Source organism: Nyctereutes procyonoides, unplaced genomic scaffold (assembly GCF_905146905.1).
Source record: "Nyctereutes procyonoides isolate TBG_1078 unplaced genomic scaffold, NYPRO_anot_genome, whole genome shotgun sequence".
Lineage (NCBI taxonomy): Eukaryota > Metazoa > Chordata > Mammalia > Carnivora > Canidae > Nyctereutes > Nyctereutes procyonoides.
The window spans coordinates 9,901,120-9,920,229 of record NW_026575052.1 but is presented as its reverse complement, the minus strand read 5'-3'; the positions used below and the strand labels follow the sequence as shown (position 1 = coordinate 9,920,229).

The 19,110-nt window shown below is 44.8% G+C and overlaps 2 protein-coding genes across 2 annotated transcripts; both read left to right on the top strand.

The window, feature by feature from the left end:
- The first annotated feature begins 634 nt into the window (after positions 1-634).
- On the top strand, positions 635-1,729 carry CNR2 (cannabinoid receptor 2). Its single transcript, XM_055331122.1, has one exon. The coding sequence runs from the start codon at positions 647-649 to the stop codon at positions 1,727-1,729; it is 1,083 nt and encodes a 360-aa protein (XP_055187097.1). The 5' UTR covers positions 635-646.
- Positions 1,730-7,309: 5,580 nt separating this feature from the next.
- On the top strand, positions 7,310-18,678 carry FUCA1 (alpha-L-fucosidase 1). The gene is made up of 8 exons (XM_055332780.1): positions 7,310-7,747; positions 9,804-9,938; positions 11,518-11,655; positions 13,620-13,725; positions 14,992-15,192; positions 16,301-16,491; positions 17,591-17,690; positions 17,914-18,678. Exons 1-8 carry the CDS (start codon positions 7,356-7,358, stop codon positions 18,052-18,054), a joined length of 1,404 nt encoding a protein of 467 aa, XP_055188755.1. The 5' UTR covers positions 7,310-7,355; the 3' UTR covers positions 18,055-18,678.
- Positions 18,679-19,110: the final 432 nt, after the last annotated feature.

Below are 19,110 nucleotides of genomic sequence, written 5' to 3'. Positions count from 1 at the left end.
GTCCCATACAAGATTTGGGTACCCTGGTTTGGTGTTTCTCAATATTTAGAACATACTCATATAAAAAAAAGATTAATTACTGTCACTTAGATTTATCTGGATTCTTATATCTTATCTGGCAACCCTGCTGGTGTGAAGCCAAAAAGTTTTGTCTTTGTTGTCAAAACTGCAGCATCTTACTTACCAAAATGGGCAAACAAAACAGAGTAGAACATCAACAGAAAAATCCCCTCCATCTTATCGTTCTGGATTCCATTTTTTTCTTGGTTTTGATTTCCTTGTGGTTTTTGAGCCTCAGAGATTTCTCTTACTTTCAATGGGAAGTCTCAGGATTGGTCTTTTTGGAAACAAAAGACCAAAAATCTTGCAGGCCACTTCTGCTTCTTGAATTCCCATATACCACTCCCAAGGCAACCAGTACAGACCTACTGACCCAGTAGAACAGATTGAGGGCAAAATATAGAGGACCCAGATATACATTGCTATTTTCAACATATGATCCGCCCACACAGATAAAGGGTTTGCCTAGAGCTGTTGGTTGTGTGAAGTCATTATTGCGCTAATTGAAAAGGACTCCTTTCTTCTTCTCATTGTGCTGCAGCAAAGGCTTCTCAGCAAGCCCAGCAGAAGCCAAGGGACCCACCCCATGGAGAGGCGCGGGGTGATGGAGGCAGCCAACGGCTGCAAGGATGCCTTGGATTTCAACCCCATGAAGGAATACATGGTCCTGAACAGTTCCCAAAGGATAGCTGTTGCGGTGCTATGCACCTCCCTTGCCCTGCTAAGTGCCCTGGAGAACCTGGCCGTCCTCTACCTGGTCCTGTCCTCCCACCGGCTCCGTAGGAAGCCCTCATACCTGTTCATTAGCAGCTTGGCTGTGGCTGACTTCCTGGCCAGTGTGATCTTTGCTTGCAACTTTGTAAATTTCCACGTCTTCCATGGCATGGATTCCAAGGCTGTTTTCCTACTGAAGATTGGCAGCGTGACCATGACCTTCACAGCCTCTGTAGGCAGCCTACTGCTGACCGCCATTGACCGCTACCTCTGTCTGTGCCACCCATCTACATACAAAGCCCTACTCACCTGTGGGAGGGCCCTGGCAACCCTGGGCATCATGTGGGCCCTCTCTGCATTGGTCTCCTACTTGCCCCTTATGGGATGGACTTGCTGTCCCAATCCCTGCTCTGAGCTTTTCCCCCTGATCCCCAATGACTATTTGCTGGGTTGGCTCCTGTTCGTTGCCTTTCTCTTCTTTGGCATCATCTACACTTATGGGCATGTCCTGTGGAAGGCCCATCAGCATGTAGCCAGCTTGGCTGAACACCAGGACAGGCAGGTGCCAGGGATGGCACGAATGAGGCTGGATGTGAGGTTGGCCAAGACCCTGGGGGTGGTGCTGGCTGTCCTTTTCATATGCTGGCTCCCGGTACTGGCCCTCATGGTCTACAGCCTGACCACTACCCTAAGTGACCAGGTCAAGAAGATCTTCGCCTTCTGCTCCTTGCTGTGTCTTGTCAACTCCATGATCAACCCCATCATTTACGCCCTGAGGAGTGGGGAGATCCGCTCCTCTGCCTACCACTGCCTGGCCCACTGGAGAAGGCATCTGAGGAGACTTGGGCTTGAAGGAAACAAAGAAGTCCCAAGGTCCTCAGTCACTGAGACAGAGGCTGATGTGAAAATCACCCCATGGCCAGATTCCAGAGTCCTAAACTGCCCTGATTGCTGATGACACCTCTTCCACAGTTTTAAACCAGCTGAGTCAGAATCATTTCACTCCTCAGAGGAAAGAGAGCAGCCTTGACCCTACTGTCTTACTTGAGTCAGGCTCCAGGGGCTTAGACACTTACCCCTTTTTGTTGATAACTGATGTCTCTAACACTTGGCAGGTAGCCTGGCTGTGCCTATTTGCACGAGACTGTTGGATAGCTAGACCCTGTGAGGAGTGGCAAGGTGGGCGAGAGGATTGTGCAGGCTCAGTGCACGTTCAGATTACAGAACCTCCCCAACAAAATAGCTTAGTGTTTGCATCCTCCAGAGACCCCAGGACCCAGAGGGAGCCTGTAGGCTCACCAAAGAGGAACTCAGAGGAAATCTAGAAGGTGAATGGATTATGTTCCTGATATCTCAAGATGTCAGGTAGGATAGCTGGCCAACAATGTTCTTGTTTCATTGTTGGGACATCCTTGGTTCTAAGGCTATGAAAGACCGCACTTTCTGTCACCTTTGCCTGCTGAGGACCAAAAACTTTGATATAATAAGGATTAAGTGTGTTGATTCATCTCTTTCACAGGTAATTGACAAGCCTCTAGTTCAGGGAATCTTGTTATTAGGGCAATGGCCCCACTTGACACCCTGATAATCTCCACTCACAGCCACACTGTGACCTCCTAGGTCCCTGGGGAATACAGAGGAAGCTGGGACTGGTTGAGACATAGAATTTTCGGAGAATTTTATGGACCCTCTGTAGTCCTTCCACTGGAAGCAGGCAATGGCCCAGTCTAATACAACTCCAATAAAAAGGAAGACTTTCACTAAGATTTCATAAACACCCACATTGTTCCTGGTTGCCCCTCAGTTCAGCTCCTTTGTCTCCTCCACACCTGCATAACAAAAAAATAAGCAGAGCAAGTAGGAGAAGAGGGAAATTCCCTTACAATGTGCCAGGTATGGGACTGGCATCCCACAGTCCATTATCTCAAGCAAGAATGTAGTCCCATGCCTTTGAAGATTTCAGGTCACCCATATCTTACATGTCAGGGAAGGTAGATTCCTACCAAAGAAGCTTACTTAAAACAATAGGCAAGAGAAACTGTTGTTGGTGGGGAGGAGAACAGAGGAGTTCCAATGCAATGATGTGGGACCATAGAATAAAAGGAAAGACATTGATTAAACATGAAAATTAAAAATATTCATTTAATATTTACAAGACAAGGTGTCTACTACTCATTCACTCATGCACCCATCTCACAAATATGTGCCAGGCTTTGTGCTAGCCATAAATGGTTGTACGTCCATAAATGAGACTCTAACGGGGCTTACATTCTACATTCTGGTGGGAAGACAACCACTAAAGAAGATAATTACCGGTGGTAAAATGAAGGAAATCATCAAGGTCATGTGATAGGGATTAATTGGGGCAACTTTAGGTAGGGTAGACATACTACGTGCTCTGTCATAAATGCTGACTGGCTTTTATAGAGTCTTTTTTACTATGTGCCATACACTGGGATAAGTGCTTTCGAAGGAAGTATTTGACTTAGTCTTCACAATAATCTGATCAATAAGGCCCTCATTTTATGGATAAGGAAGCAACTAAGTGGCAAAATCAGTAGCCTGAGATCACACTGCTGATATATACCCAAAGCTGGGGTTTCCAAAGCCTGCCCCCTTTACCACTAACCTCTTGGCCTCGTTCAGTCAAATTCTTCTTGTTTAGGAATAATACTCAACTTCTGTAACATTAGATTGCTGCAATCTTAACTCGCCATTACTTCTCAATGTACTTCACTTTATGTCCTGTATTAATTTCCTGTAACAATTTCCCACAAACTGGGGCGCCTGGCTGGCTCAATTGGTGGAGCACGCCACTCTTGATCTTGGGGTTGTGAGTGTGAGCCCCACGTTGAGTGCAGAGATTTCTTAAAAATAAAAATCTTTTTAAAAAAACACAAAACAATTGTCCACCAAGTGTCTTAAAACAACAGAAATTTATTCTTTCATGGAAGCTTCTGGAAGCTAGACGTCCAAAGTCAAGGGATCAGCAAGGACATGCTCCCGCCAGAGGTTCAAGGAGTCTTCTTCATTGCTTCGTTTGACTTTTGGCAGCTCCTGAAGTTCTTTGGCTTGGGGCAATGTAACTCCAATCTCTGACTCCATCTTTATATGGCTTTCCTCTCCCCACCTTATCTCTTGGCATCTTCTTTTAAGGATGTCATTCATTGGATTAAGACACATCCTAAACCGGCCTCCTCATTTTAACAAATTACATCCACAAAGACTGTTTCCAAATAAGGAAAAATTCACTGGTTCTGAGGGTCAGTGAAATGCGGGGGGACATTAGTCAACTCAGTACGGCCCCCCAAGGACGAAGTCGACCCCTCAGTTATAGCCCATATCACGGACTGTGTTAAGTGGCACTCACTGGCTAGTCTTCCCCATGAGATGAGCTCCACACTCACCTCTCCTGGTCCCCAATGTTCCCTGACAATTTAGCATAGAGTTTTTTTCCTCTTCCAAATTTTTTATTTATAAATTCTAGTTAGTTAACATATAGTATAATATTGTTTTCAGGAGTGGAATTCAGTGATTCATACCCTATATATAACACTGAGCATTCAACATGACTAGTGCCCTCCTTAATACCCATCACCCATTTAGCCCTTCCCCCACCCACATCCCTCCAACAACCTGTTTTGTTAAGAGTCTCTTAGGGCTTTTTTCTCTCTCACTTCCTCCCCCTTCCTGTATATTCATCTGTTTTGTTTCCTAAATCCCACGTATAAGTGAAATCATACGGTATTTGTCTTTCTCTGACTGAATTATTTCACTTAGCATAATACACTCTAGTTTCATCCACATCATCACAAATGGCGATATTTCATTCTTTTTGATGGTTGAGTAATATTCCATTGTGTATATACACCATATCTTTATCCATTCATCAGTCAATGGACACTAGGGCTCTTTCCATAATCTGGCTACTGTTGATAACAGCATACTCTTAAGAGGGCTGGTGAATACCTGTGGAGCCAAAAGCATTTTGAGGGGCACCTGGGTGGCTCTCAGTGGTTGAGTGTCTGCCTTCAGATCTGGTTGTGGTTCCGGGGTCCTGGGATTGGGTCCCATATTAGGCTCTTTGCAGGGAGTCTGCTTCTCCCTCTGCCTCTCTCTGTGTGCCTCTCATAAACAAGCAAAAAAACAAACATTTTGAAAATATCAGATTACATTTTAATTCAGATACCTATCTTTTTATAAGGCAAAGACATGGCATGAATTTCTAAGGTAAATTTGTGATTCCTTAAAGTTTGGGCATGCCTTTCTTTATTCACTGGTGGGGTCTTTCCTCATTTTAGCAAAGAAAATGCCCAAGTACCTGGCATAAATTGATACTTAGTAAATATCTGATGTTCAATGAATAAAACTAGAGTTTTAAAATCACTGAATTAGGGAAGCCTGGGTGGCTCAGCTGTTGAGCATCTACCTTCGGCTCAGGGCATGATCCTAGAGTCCCAAGATCAAGTCCCACATCGGGCTCTTTGCGTGGAGCCTGCTTCTCCCTTTACCTGTGTCTCTGCCCCCCTCTCTCTCTGTCTCTCTCTCTCTCTTTCTCTCATGAATAAATAAAATCTTTTTAAAAAAATCATTGAATTAGGGGATCCCTGGGTGGCACAGCGGTTTGGCGCCTGCCTTTGGCCCAGGGCGCGATCCTGGAGACCCGGGATCGAATCCCACATCGGGCTCCCAGTGCATGGAGCCTGCTTCTCCCTCTGCCTGTGTCTCTGCCTCTCTCTCTCTCTCTGTGACTATCATAAATAAAAAAAATTAAAAATAAAAAAAATTTAAAAAAAGAAAAAAAATCATTGAATTAAATGATTCACTTCCACACTCTCTTCCTCTCTCTTTTCACATTGATGCTCAATTTCTGCTCTAAGTAAAGAACAAGTTTATGGAGGAGAGCAAGTGGGGAAAGGGGACCCCGGAAATCACTGAGAACTGCCCTCATTGTTTAGACAAGACTTGCCCAAGAAGCCCCAACAAAGTGGTATCCAGTGCCAGGAATGCCCATTTCCCAACTTTTAGCTTTGTCCACTGTTTTAATGTTTCTTGCCTGTCCCTGAAGATTTACATTTTGGTTATAAGGATAAGAAGTGGAGGTCACAGTGTCCCATTTTATCTTCCCCAAGATGAGTTCTCTAACATCAAAGACCATTACTCACTCTGATCACTAGAAGATGTGTGCGAATGGGTTTTATTGTTTTGTGTCTTGAGGTGTCTGTGCTTACGTTCGGGCCCTGTTTCAACATAATTTTGGAAAGAAACACAGAAGATAAAACAGCTGTTCAATCAGCAACAGCCATTGTGTTACCTTATGACTCTTAGAATGAGGAAGTGCTTGGTTCTGTCAACAAAGGCCCCAACCTCTCCCAGGGTGCAAGAGGGAAGCAGCTTGTTAAAAGGCACAGATTCCACATCAGAAGACTTGGGTTCTGATCCCAGCCCTGCTCAAACTAGCAGTGCGATTGACCTTGGGTGACTCCAATCCTCCCTCTGGGTCTCAGTTTCCTCCTTCCTAAAATGGGAAGAGTAGGGAAAGGGATAATGTAGAGGATCTCCAAAGTCGCTTCAAACTGTGATATGCCATTTGTGGGGACTGGCTGTGCCACGTGAGGTCATTAGATTTCCCCACTTGCTGGCCCCACCTCCTGTTTGAGCACACAGCAGGTACAAACTGTAGAGGGATTGGTGACCTCCCTGCCAGGGGAGGTTGACACAGGCACTCCTTGGGCCCTGGAGCTCTCAATTTTCTCACCCTGCTACTCTTTAAAAAAAAAAAAAAAAATGTTGCTTTGTGGCAACCTGTGCATGCGTCTTATTTTTCCAATTAGATATTCCCCAAGCACGGTAAATAAATATTAGACAGAGAAAAAGATCACAGAGGCCTCCTCTCTTCCTCCCTTCTCCTGATAATGCTTCCTCCCACCCTCCCTCCACCCCACATTGCTGCCAGGGCTGTCACAGTGCCTTTCCTTCCATCTAGTATTCCTGCCTCTAGACTTGGTCTTCTTCTTTTTTTTTTTTTTTAATTTATTTATTAGAGAGAGAGAGAGAGAGAGAGAGAGAGACAGGCAGAGGGAGAAGCAGGCTCCATGCAGGGAGCCGGACGGGGGACTCGATCTTAGGTCTCCAGGATCACGCCCTGGGCGAAAGGCGGCGCTAAACCGCTGCGCCACCCCGGGATCCCCGAGGCTCGGTCTTCTATACTACAGTCCAGGAAGTCCCCTACGGCTCCCAGTGGCAGAAATGCGCTCGCTACCCCCCACCCTCGGCCGCAGCGGGCCTTCCACACCCCCGCGACTCAACCCGGCTGCGAAGTCCCCTCCCAAGCGAGTTCATCCGTCCCCCCGCGGAGCGCGAGCAACGACTCTTTGCGTTTTTCTCCCTCTGAGCGCCAGAGGGCGCTGCAGGCACGGCCGACCCGGAGGGGAGGAGCCAGTCGCCAGGCAGCCGGCGCGACACGCCCCCTTTCCCCTCCGAGCCAATCACTAGTGGGAGTGGGCGGGGCCACGCGGCCCGGTCCCTGCGCCGAGAGAGGCGGCGGCGGAGGTTCGGGCGCGGCGACGCGGCCTTCGGCGATGAGGTCCTGGGCGGTGGGCCTCGGGCCGCCGCCGCCGCTGCCGCTGCCGCTGCCGCTGCTGCTGCTGCTCGGCGCCGCGTTGGTGCGCGGGCCGCCGCCTCCGCGCCGCTACACCCCGGACTGGCAGAGTCTGGACTCGCGGCCGCTGCCGGACTGGTTCGACAAGGCCAAGTTCGGGGTGTTCGTGCACTGGGGCGTGTTCGCGGTGCCGGCCTGGGGCAGCGAGTGGTTCTGGTGGCACTGGAAGGGCGAGGGGCTGCCGCAGTACGAGCAGTTCATGAGCGAAAACTACCCGCCCGGCTTCAGCTACGCCGACTTCGGGCCGCAGTTCACGGCGCGCTTCTTCCACCCCGACACCTGGGCCGACCTCTTCCAGGCGGCGGGGGCCAGGTGAGCGCCCCGGGGCGGGCCGGCGGGGGGGCGGGCCCGGCCGAGGAGCCTCCCGAGGGGTGCGCACTGGGTGTGGCGCACCTGGCCTCGCGGAGGGGGCGCGTCTGCTCGGGGGCGGGGGGCAGGGGAGGGGAAGCCCTGGGTGTCTAGGCCTGTGTATGGAGACGATCGAGCTGCGCCGCACCCCCGGTCCCTTCCAGGTCAACAAGACAATCAGGATTCCAGAATTTTCATCCCGTGGTCTGGAGTTTTGTCAGCCACCTGCGGCCTCCTTCCACGGTGATGGAAAGCGGTTGTACTAGCTCCTTTTCAGCCTTACTGTCTCCCCCCCACCCCAGGGCGGGGAGAGAGTTCTGGTGCGCTGTGTAGGTGAACTGGGCCGACCCTCCCCGGCTCTCGTCAACGCCTGCACACAGGAGGTGCCCAAGCGCTGTCTGCGCTGTGTTGAGAGCAGAGGGAACTTGCTGTGCGAGGGTTCAGGGAAGTGAAAGTGCGGGAGGCCGAGGCTGTTGAAGGCCTGGGGCCAATCCTGAAGGACTGATCCCTTGAGGGCAGTGTGTTGCCAGCTGTAAAGTCAGGAAGTGGTTACCCTCAGCTTCTAGAAGAGTAAAGTTGACGGCAGGCCGGGAGGGAAGCGGGTCGGAGGAGGGTAAGAATGGAGCCAGGGAGTTTCCCTAGTTCTCGACTTAGAGCGGTCTTCCACCCTTACCATGCCCCTTCAGTCCTCTCCTGGGTTTCAGGTTCTTTTGGACAAGCTTTCATGTACTAAAGAGAAATTACAGCTGACATTTAATGTTTGCTGATAAATGTATGGGAATATAAGGCTCGAATAAAGAGAGGTGGTGGCCACTGTCTAATAGAAGCCTTAGAGATCCATAATTTACAAATTAAAAAAAAAAAAAAAGAAGGAAATGTGAGGGCAGCCTGGGTGGCTCAGCGGTTTAGCACCTGCCTTTGTTTGGCCCAGGGTGTGGTCCTGGGGACCCGGAATCGAGTCCCAAGTCGGGCTCCCTGCATGGAGCCTGCTTCTCCCTCCCTCTGCCTGTGTCTCTGCCTGTCTCTCTCTCTCTCTCTCTCTCTCTCTCTCTCTCCCTCTCTCTCTCTCTCTGTGTCTGTCATGAATAAATAAATCTTTTTTCTTTTTTTTTAAAAAAAATGAAATGTGGGAGACCTTTGTCCATCAAGTGTCTGGCTGTCTGGGCTTGGAGTAGGGGTAGGCAAGTAGGAAGAAATGGCATTTTGTAGCTCTTTTGTTCTTGGAGAATTCTCCTAAAGATCCCTTATTTTGTGGCCCTGGGTGACAAGCCCACTTAGAGGAAGGGAACCAATGTCCTACATCCAAATCTCATGACTCTGAGGCAAACATACTTTCCACCATACCAGAGGTCTGCAAACTGTGGCCAGAGAGATGGGTTCTCTGCCTGTTTCTGTAAATACCATGAGAATGATTTTTTTTTTATTTTAAAAGGATTAAAAAAGAAAAAAGTATATGCCACAGAGAGGAATGGGGCCCACTGAGGGTGAAACACTATCTGGGCCTTAAAGTCTTGGAGCTCCCCACACCAGCCCATGATTAAATCATCATGTGCAGGTGTCATCTGCCTTTCTGCCATAAAAACAAATGAAATGTTGAGTGTTATTTCAACACTGCACTTTTCTCCCTAGCTCTTTCGGTCTTTTGTCACCTCTGCAAATGAGAGACAATTCACGTAGGCTTTTCTTTTACTTTTCTATCATCTGCTATTTCCAGAACCAGAGAGCTAAGGAAGGGGCATTTATTTTCCCTTCCCTCTGGGCCTCCTTCCTTGGCTGGAGACTAAGGACTCCGGCTTCCTTAAGTTTGCTACCATTCCTGGAGCAGTACCCAAGGGGAGTTGTGACTACATCACTTCCCTGGGTGTCACTGGTATAGTCACTCATGCAAGTACATTGAACTTAGGAGACATGCAAGGTCAAGTTCTCCCAACTTTTCTTAAACTCCTCAGGTGTGCTGGGTGAGTTCATGTTTATGGCCCACTGCTTGCTTCCTGTGCTTATGTAGTTTTGATGTCCGCAGGTATGTAGTCCTGACGACAAAGCATCACGAAGGCTTCACAAACTGGCCAAGTTCTGTGTCTTGGAATTGGAACTCTAATGATGTGGGTCCCCATCGTGATTTGGTTGGTGAGTTGGGAAGAGCCCTCCGGAAGAGGTAAGCATCTACAGATGGTTACTTTGTCATCTCTGTTGATCTATCATTCCTCTCTGTTCTTGTGTGTTTTCTAAGTTTGCATCTAGTAAGTAAACCTGACGGGCTTCTGGCCTTTGAGTTAGCAGTGTTTGAGGCTGGGCACTTTTCATGTGATCAAAGGTGATATCATCAGAGAAGTTCATCACCCTGTTTAGGGAAGGGATATCCAGTGTAGACCATAATGCTTCATTTGCATGCTGTGAAGATTCTTTCTGGAAGGCCTGCCAGCCCAAGGCATTTTCCAGTGTCTGATGAAGGACTGGGTCTGTGACCTTTGTGCCCTCCTTAGCTGTCAGCATGCAGCTTTGCAGGCATTCAGAGAAACTTTGGAGGAGTGCTGCATCAGGAGGAAACTGACAAGGGCAGGTAAAGGAGCCAAAAAGTGAAATAAGGAGCCACTGTGGTTGATCAAGATCAAATAGCTTGGAAGTGGCAGAGATGGGATTTAAACCCAGTTATTCTGGTTTGGGACCCTATAGTTCTGGATATGATTGCCTAAAGGGAGGAAAAGTGGTATTTGTACATCTCAGTTCTACTATGATTTGGTAAACTTAATGCCCTATTTCAGGGGTAGGCCAGCTGCCTGTTTGTATAAAGTTTGATTGGAACACAGTTACACCCATTCATTTATGTGTTGTGTCTATTGGCTTCTTTCAAGTTACAATTTCAGAGTTGGAATAGAGACCGCAAGGCCTGTGAAGCCTAAAATGCTAAGTGGCCCATGAAGAACGCATTTTCTGGTCACCTGGTCAATATTCAGTTTCTCAGTGCTGTGCTTGGCTAACAGTCCTACTGTAAAACTCAGCTGTTGAAAGACTGGACTTTACGATCCTTGATTTTACCTTCTTTGTATCTATTTAGTCCCCAAGTGATATGAAATATCTAACTCTTTCTGCCTTATCTGTGCTGTTGCAATGTCATTCTTACTTCTCACTACAGTACAGTGCTTCGTGATACTCACCATTTATAACTCAAAACAAGTTTTATTGTGTATGAAAATAAGTTACTTTGACCCTTTTATATTTTGGACGAGAATTCTTAACATTTTAATGTTAAGAACTATTAGTAAATCTTAAGTAAAGGAAGCGATAAACCTGTATCCATCAATTTCAACTACATAGAAAATGTTACTAATGATTACGTCTGAGTGATAAGACCTGGGATATTTTATTCTTTATACTTTTTTCTATCTTCCAACATCTCTACAATATGTATTCTTACAACTGACAGAGAAAACTATTTTTAAAAAGGATTGTGTATCATTATTGAGATAACTGACATAGATAAAAAATGGTTTAAATGACATTTGATGTTAAGGTATTTATGTGTAAAAAGTAGTCCTGTCTGTGATCAAAAACTCAACCATTTTGTTTAACGGAAAGAGATAATTTAAGGAAATTGTTTGGGATCCCACTTGCCCCTACATGTCCTTGCTGGTAAGTTTCACCAAGATGTAAACAATGCTGCCATTGATTTTTCTTAAACTACATCATTTTTTCTTTGCTTAATGGATATTTGCTGTTCTGTTTTTCCATTTAAGGAACATACGTTATGGGCTCTACCACTCACTTTTAGAATGGTTCCACCCACTGTACCTACTTGATAAGAAAAACAACTTCACAACACAGTTTTTTGTCCGTGCAAAAACAATGCCAGAACTATATGACCTTGTTAACAGGTAACAAAAAAAAGTTTTTGCCCTTATGACTTTGATCAGTGAAATCAAAGCTCCCTATAGGATAACGTTAAGTTCGGGGAAAGCGGGAAAGGAGGGAATGTGGAAAAAAAAATCTGTAAGACATCAAAATAAAAATGGTGGTTTGCATTAAAACAGAATATGTTTTTCTTCCTATGGTTCAAAACTCCTACAATGTAGTCATCTTGCTTTATAGATTGAAATGAACAAAACCAAGGATGGGGGTTAAGTCAAAACTTCAGTCCCTCCTTGCATGCTGGTTTCTTTGTCAGGACCTTGGAGAGAGGCAGTGTGGCCCCCAAGGACACTTTCCCTCCTCCCCTACCGGATTTGGCATCTGGTAGATTTGTATTTGAATCCTGGCTCCTGTTACAAACCTTAAATGACCAACCTTCTGAGCCTCAGATTCTTGCTCCATAAAGTAGGGAAATAATTCTTTCAATATTATGGGCTCAGAATGATATATGCAAAGTATCTGTCATCTTGCCTGGTACAGAATATGGGTGTTGTTATCATTATTTTTCTTAAAATGATTCCTTTCACTTTGGGACCCATCAGTAGTCTTCACCATGCTTTATTTCTAGTTTGCCCTTCTTACACTGGGGGCTGGCTCATAGAAGATGGTGGACCTTTAAAGCTCTAGGGACAGCCAGCCATCTCTGCCTGGCCTCTCATTTTAGACCAAAACCAAATCAAAATTTTTTGCATCCAGACGACTTCCCTAAGGATACAGTACAATTGTGAGAGATCAGCAGAGGCTTGGAGTCAGACAGACCTGGGTCTGAAATCCAGTTCTTTTTCTTACTGGCTGTGTGACTTTGGTTAAATTCTTTAATCTTTCTAGATTTCAGTTTCTTCATCTGTGAAATGGGAATAATAAACACTTCAGGGTTGTTGTAAAAACTAATGAGGTAATGAGCATAAAGTACCTAGTACAGTTTCTCACTCACAGTGAAACACAGTTTGCATTATACTTGCCTGTTAGGCAGTCGTTCTTGGAGTTGGCTTGCTGTTCTGATTACAGAGGACAGCATAGGATCAAGCATCAGCAGATACGAATTTGAGTTCTAGCTTCTATTACTTGTAAGATTTGTCACCTAAAACAGATTGCCCTTCTGAGCATCAAATTCTCACTCTCTAAATGAGAATAATCAGGCTTACCTTACATGTGCATGCACACACATGCACTTACACACACTCATGCCACATAGAGGTCAGGGTGGAATATGTGAAAGATGCAGCTGTGGCTCACGTGTACTCTATAGATCCATTATAGTTGAAGCTTTGGGTAGCTGTCCAAAACAATGCATTTGCTGGAATAGTTCAAGCTCTTAATACATTTTTAAAATTAAAAACATCATTTTTTAAATTTAAATTCAAGTTAATATATAGTGTATTATTAGGTAATATAGTGTATATAGTGATTCATTAGTTGCATATAACACCCAGAGCTCATTACATCATGTACCCTTCTTAATGCCTGTCACCCAGTTACCCCATGTAGTTACCCCAGTGTAAGAGGGTTCCCTTTTCTCTACATTCTTGTCAACATATGTTGTTTCCTGAGTTGTTAGTACATCTTGTAGGCAGAAACCCTAATTCTATAGTTCTGGAGCACCACTCTTTTAATTGGAATTAGTTGCTGGAAGGACACCAAATTGTTTATATATTGATTACAACCTCATTTTTTTTCAGAAGACATTGAAAAAAAAATTAGGAGGAAATGCACCAAAATACTGTTTATTAAACAGTGGTTTGTGAGCAACCATGACAGAATTATGGTCATTGTTTTGTCTGTTTAGTTTTCCACATTCTCTGTACCTTGGTAATTATATGATACTTTCAAATGGGAAAAGTTTTAAAATATTTGTTACAAAATAGATCCATGAGATATCACTGTGAATAGATTCAGATAACAAACTTTGTCCTAATCGCATGTCTTTCAGGTATGAACCTGACTTGATTTGGTCTGATGGAGAGTGGGAATGTCCTGATACTTACTGGAACTCTACAGAGTTTCTTTCTTGGCTCTACAATGATAGTCCAGTCAAGGCATGTGATTGTACAACTTCTTTCTTATTTGTCATGAGAAAAGAAAGAGTGAGGAGCCAAGATCTGGAGTATGAACAGTGACAGCAGCAACAATAATAAATACTAGTAGCGACATGGAGGTGGTAGGGACCAGGGGACTTCATAGATGTGAAAGGTTCCGCCTTTAATTCTTTTGCCCTCCTTCCTTGGAGAATAAGCTAGCTTTTTTCTCCTTTAATTCTTGATTTTGACAACAGAGGTTTAAAGCTTATTAAACTTAAGTAGTATGTAGAAGTCCCAGAGACTTAGAGAAAGTAAAATAAATCATTAAAATAAATCACGAACATCATAAATGAGAAAACCACCCAAAAAATTAATGTGCAAAATAACTAAAATTAAATAATGGGAATAGGATGCAGATATTTATGACCTCATTCATCTCTGCTGGATATGCAGTTTAAATCTCAAGAGGAAATTTCATTTCTCTCATATCCACCATAGATTGGGGTGAGGTCGTACCTGAATCATCCCTACCTGGATTGATGTTCCCCATTTAAGTTAGGTAATACTGTCCACATATCTGTCTACTTAGACAGTCTCTGCTGGATCTCTAAGGGCAAGAACTTAGAGTTTATTCACCTTGGATACCCCAGTACAAGAATCTTAATAGTATTAATCATAACATTAAGATATTCTATGTAATGATTTCTCATAGTTCAACAAAGATTTGAAGAAAGGAAAAGAATATTTTCTGATTTTTCTTTACCAAGGAAAAGAAAGTCTGGGTTATATAGTGGAAAGCATCCTGAGCTGGGTTCACATACCTGATTCACAGTCCCAGTTTCCAGAAACTGTGCCCAGGGATATGACCTCCTCCCCAAAATATCTTCTTCTTCTCCAAGAAGTCGTTTCCCAGATTACCTTTAAATCAGGCTCTCCCAGCTCTGACATTATATGTAGCTTGACCAGGATTTCTCAGCCTCGGCACTATTGACTTTTGGGGCTGGATATTTTGCTGTGAGGGGGCTGTCTTGTTTGTTGTAAGACATTGTAACAGCATCCTCGGCCTCTACTCACTAGATGGCAGTAGCACCACCCCAATTCTGGCAACCAAAAATGTCTCTAGACTTTGCCAAAAGTCTCCTGAGCAAAATAGCCCCCAGTTGAGAACCATTCTAGACTAAATCTATTCCTATGTCCCAATACACACTTAATTTACCAAACTGCATTACGTAAGGAAGCAAAGTAGTTTTACCCCAGATGACCCAGTACTCTCTCTTCCTTTAGGATCACGTAGTGGTAAATGACCGGTGGGGTCAGAACTGTTCCTGTCACCATGGAGGATACTACAACTGTCAAGATAAATACAAGCCAGAGAGCGTGCCAGACCACAAGTGGGAAATGTGTACCTCCATAGACAAGGTCTCCTGGGGCTATCGTCGTAACATGGTGATGTCGGACGTTGCAAGTGAATGTGAAATCATCTCGGTAAGAGTTAGTTATTTGTTAGCTACTGACTCAAGAGTGGTGGGAGCACCCTGGATGGAAGTGCAGGTTGACAGAATCCACTGGGGTCATTGAACACACCCATAGAAACCTGTCCTGGAGGGCAGCTGGGTGGCTCAGTTGGTTAAGCGGCTGCCTTCAGCTCAGGTCATGATCCCAGGGTCTTGGGATCGAGCCCTACTTTGGGTTCCCTGCTCAGCAGGGAACCTGCTTCTCCCTCTGCCCTTCCCCCTGCTTGTACTCTGCTGTCTCTCTCAAATACATAATTTTTTTTTTTTTTTAAAGAAACCTGTCCTGGAGTGCCTGGGTGGCTTAGTTGGTTAAACATTCAACTCTTGGTTTCGGCTCAGGTTGTGATCTCACGGTCATGACCTCAAGCCTCACATGGCTCTGTGCTCACCACAGAGTCTGCCTGGGATTCTCTCTCCTCCCTCTGCCCCTCTACCCTATTCAAATAAATTTTTTTTTTTTTGAGAGACAGAGAGAGGCAGAGACACAGGCAGAGGGAGAAGCCGGCTCCATGCAGGGAGCCTGATGTGGGACACAATCCTGGAACTCCAGGATCACGCCCTGGGCTGAAGGCAGGCACTCAACCATTGAGCCACCCAGGGATGCCCTAAATAATTAAATCTTAAAACAAAAAAACTAAAAAACAAAACCTGTCCTAAGGAAATAACTATAATTACAGAAGAAAGTTTTACATACAGAGTTATTCTTGCCAGCATTATTTGCAGTTGGATATGTGGGTTGTTTTAATTTCTTGTAGTGCTCACACTTTGCGCTTCTGACACATGATCCTCTCCACCGCATGCTGTGCTGTGGGAAGTGCAGGCTCACACAGAAGTGCCCATGATCATTCCCTGGATTTTGAGTTAATATATTTCTCCACTATGTAGCAAGATTTTTCAGTTTTCTCAGATAAGCCTGTCCTTCAATAATGACAAAATACAGATAGCATTTCAAAAGGGCAAGGGATATTCACCAAGGGAATGAATGTGCCCTAGATTCTTCTCTTCACACCTGTGTGCTCCAAACATTCTGCCGGGCTTGGCACTCGCAGCTAGGATTTCACTGTTTCTGCTCTCTCCAGGAACTGGTTCAGACAGTGAGCTTGGGAGGCAACTACCTCCTCAACATTGGACCAACTAAAGATGGACTGATTGTCCCCATCTTCCAAGAAAGGCTTGTTTCCATTGGGAAGTGGCTAAGCATCAATGGGGAGGCTATCTATGCCTCTAAACCATGGAGGGTACAACTGGAAAAGAACACGACGTCTGTGTGGTGAGCTTGTCTTCTGCTGCATGTAGGAGCAGGACTGTGGCCCCTCACCGGCTGGTGTCTCCTCGGGTCCACAGTGTTAGCAACCAGGGCAGAAGCTATCTGGAGGAAACCCCAAAGCAGCACTCTTGCTATTAAATGTGTACCCCGATTTATGTCTTAAGCCACCAAAATATTTTTGACTAGTAAGAGGTATGGTAGGCTTGGTGAAAGGAAAAGCTACAAAGTGTTCCTTGTTACCCTGCCTCCTAAAAATATCAATAGCCAATAATCGCATAGCACCTCCCACGTTTAAGGCTCCAGTCCAGATTCTTCTCACTCACTTAATCCCCTCAACAATCCCACCAGGTGGATATTGTCATTATCCGCATATTGCAAGTGAGAAGGGGGACCCAGGACCCCTCTGTACCTTGCTTAGGATCACAAAGCTAACCTAGCAGAGAAGTTGTGACTCAAATGTAGATTTGTGGATTTGGTTATTTGACCTTGGGCCTGCGTTTTTCAACGAAATGGGGTGATGATATTTAGCTTCCTGTGGTTGTCCTGGAGGTGAAGTGTGTAAATTTATGTAAAGCACCAGGTGTACTCGAAGTGTTCAGTGAAAGGCATCTGCAGGTGTTATACCATTGGGTACAGCGGTCTTTGCCTCAGGGGAAAGACGTTCATCCTTCCATTTGAGGTGAATTCCTATTTATGATTTTTACCGTCTTCTGTAAGCATGGTGAAGTCTCAGAACAAATCCTCCTTTAGTGTACATCTTGCCCTTATTGGATCCTCTACTGTTTTCAAGTGGATTTGGAGTTGAAAAAAGATTTGAATAATAACCAAATGGCTTCAAGGTTAAATAACTAGTGTAAGCGTTAACATTTTTTAAAGAAAACTGATAACCCAATAGGAAAAATGGAAGAGATCCCCAGAAATAGTCTTACAGAGCTGCTTTCTTCCCACAGACATTAATAGGCATTGAGTTAGTAGCACTTCCCAGCAGCACTGACAGACTCAAGGTGTTGGCATCAGTAGATAATTGAAAGGGGGATACATGGGGCTATGTGTCAGGGTCACTAGCCAGGTATGTCCGATACTGACATTTCTTTTTTCCCAGGTATACCTCAAGAGGAATGACTGTTTATGCCATTTTCCTGCGCTGGCCAGAAAATGGAGTCTTAAGCCTTAAATCCCCCGTAACTACCTCGACTACACAGGTGAGGAAGCTTAGTGAGTCCATTCTGAGAGGTAACCTTCCTAAAGGAATTGGAGGTCTTCTCTACTTCTTCCTTCCTGCCCCATGTCTCCTCCATATTGACCCTCCCTACTTCTAGACTGTCTGTCCTGCCCTGGCCCAGGGCAGCTGTCTCCCAAAATGTTCAAACCATATTCTATACTCAGGGTGTTGATGTCTTCTCCATTCCTTTTTGCTATCTGCAGATAACGATGCTGGGGATCCAGAAAGATCTGAAGTGGTCCATGGAACCAGAAGAAGGTCTGCTCATTTATCTGCCCCAGTTACCACTCTTTACTCTGCCAGTTGAGTTTGGATGGACTATAAAGCTGACAGGAGTGGAATGATTGTTGGAGTTCAGGAGGAACTGCCTCCTGTTGGCTGCTTTGGTTTTCCTCTTATAGCACCATCATTGTAATAAACTACTTCTCTACTCAGAGATGGCTTTTCCAACACATTTTAATCAAAGGAACTGAGTGCATCATACTGATGTCTCAGTGGATCAGAGATCTGAGTTCCATTGCTAGCATACCTCTCTCTGATCAGCAAGAGGCACTAGCTGGTTAAGCTCTGCGTTCATCCTTCTATTCCTAACTTGGGAAATTATCTACCCTGGAAACTTCCCTCCATTCCTTGTGTTTGAAACCTATTTCCTTACTCAATGACTTCAGATAAAGAATGAGCCAAGTCACCCCATTGCCTATGGAAGAAGGTGAAGAGGATCTGGCAATCTCAACCATACGCTGTGTGTTTAGCATCAGTTGTCACCAGCACCCCTCCAAGAGGAGGAGAGCCTGGAAGGGAAGCAAGAGGCTAGCAAGGGCTGCCAATGGTCAGCCTTTGGAAGTTTCCATAGCAAACTAGGTGCTCAGAAATTCTGTCTGTTTACAGTGATAGGATGAAGGAAATGAATGTGATTCTGCCCTGCTTTTTAAAATATAATCAAATAAATAAATTTTTATGTCAAATCATTTCTACCAAAAAGCATGTTGTAGTTTTCTTCTCCCAGTTTCTTATGGACTGCTTATGAAGAGCTCTGTTTCTGTTAAAAAAAAAAAAAAAAAAAGGACTTGCCAAGTCTCCATAATGCCAAACAAAGAACATAATTCCTTTGCTTTTTATGCTTCTCCTAGTACCGTTCTTTTGAGTTGGCTATCATTTCAGCCCCTTTCATTATTACAGATCTAATCAGATTTTCTATTTCTTTTTTATTTAATAGATATATTTATAAATCTTTTACCTGACATTTGAGGAATATTTGTTTTTCTCAAGCACATGGAATACTGACCAATGTAAATATCAAAGGAGCACTATCATACAGATTTATATGTCTACAACATAATTCAAGGACCTATAAAAAAATACAAACTTGGAGGAAAAAAATCCTATATATTTGAAAATTT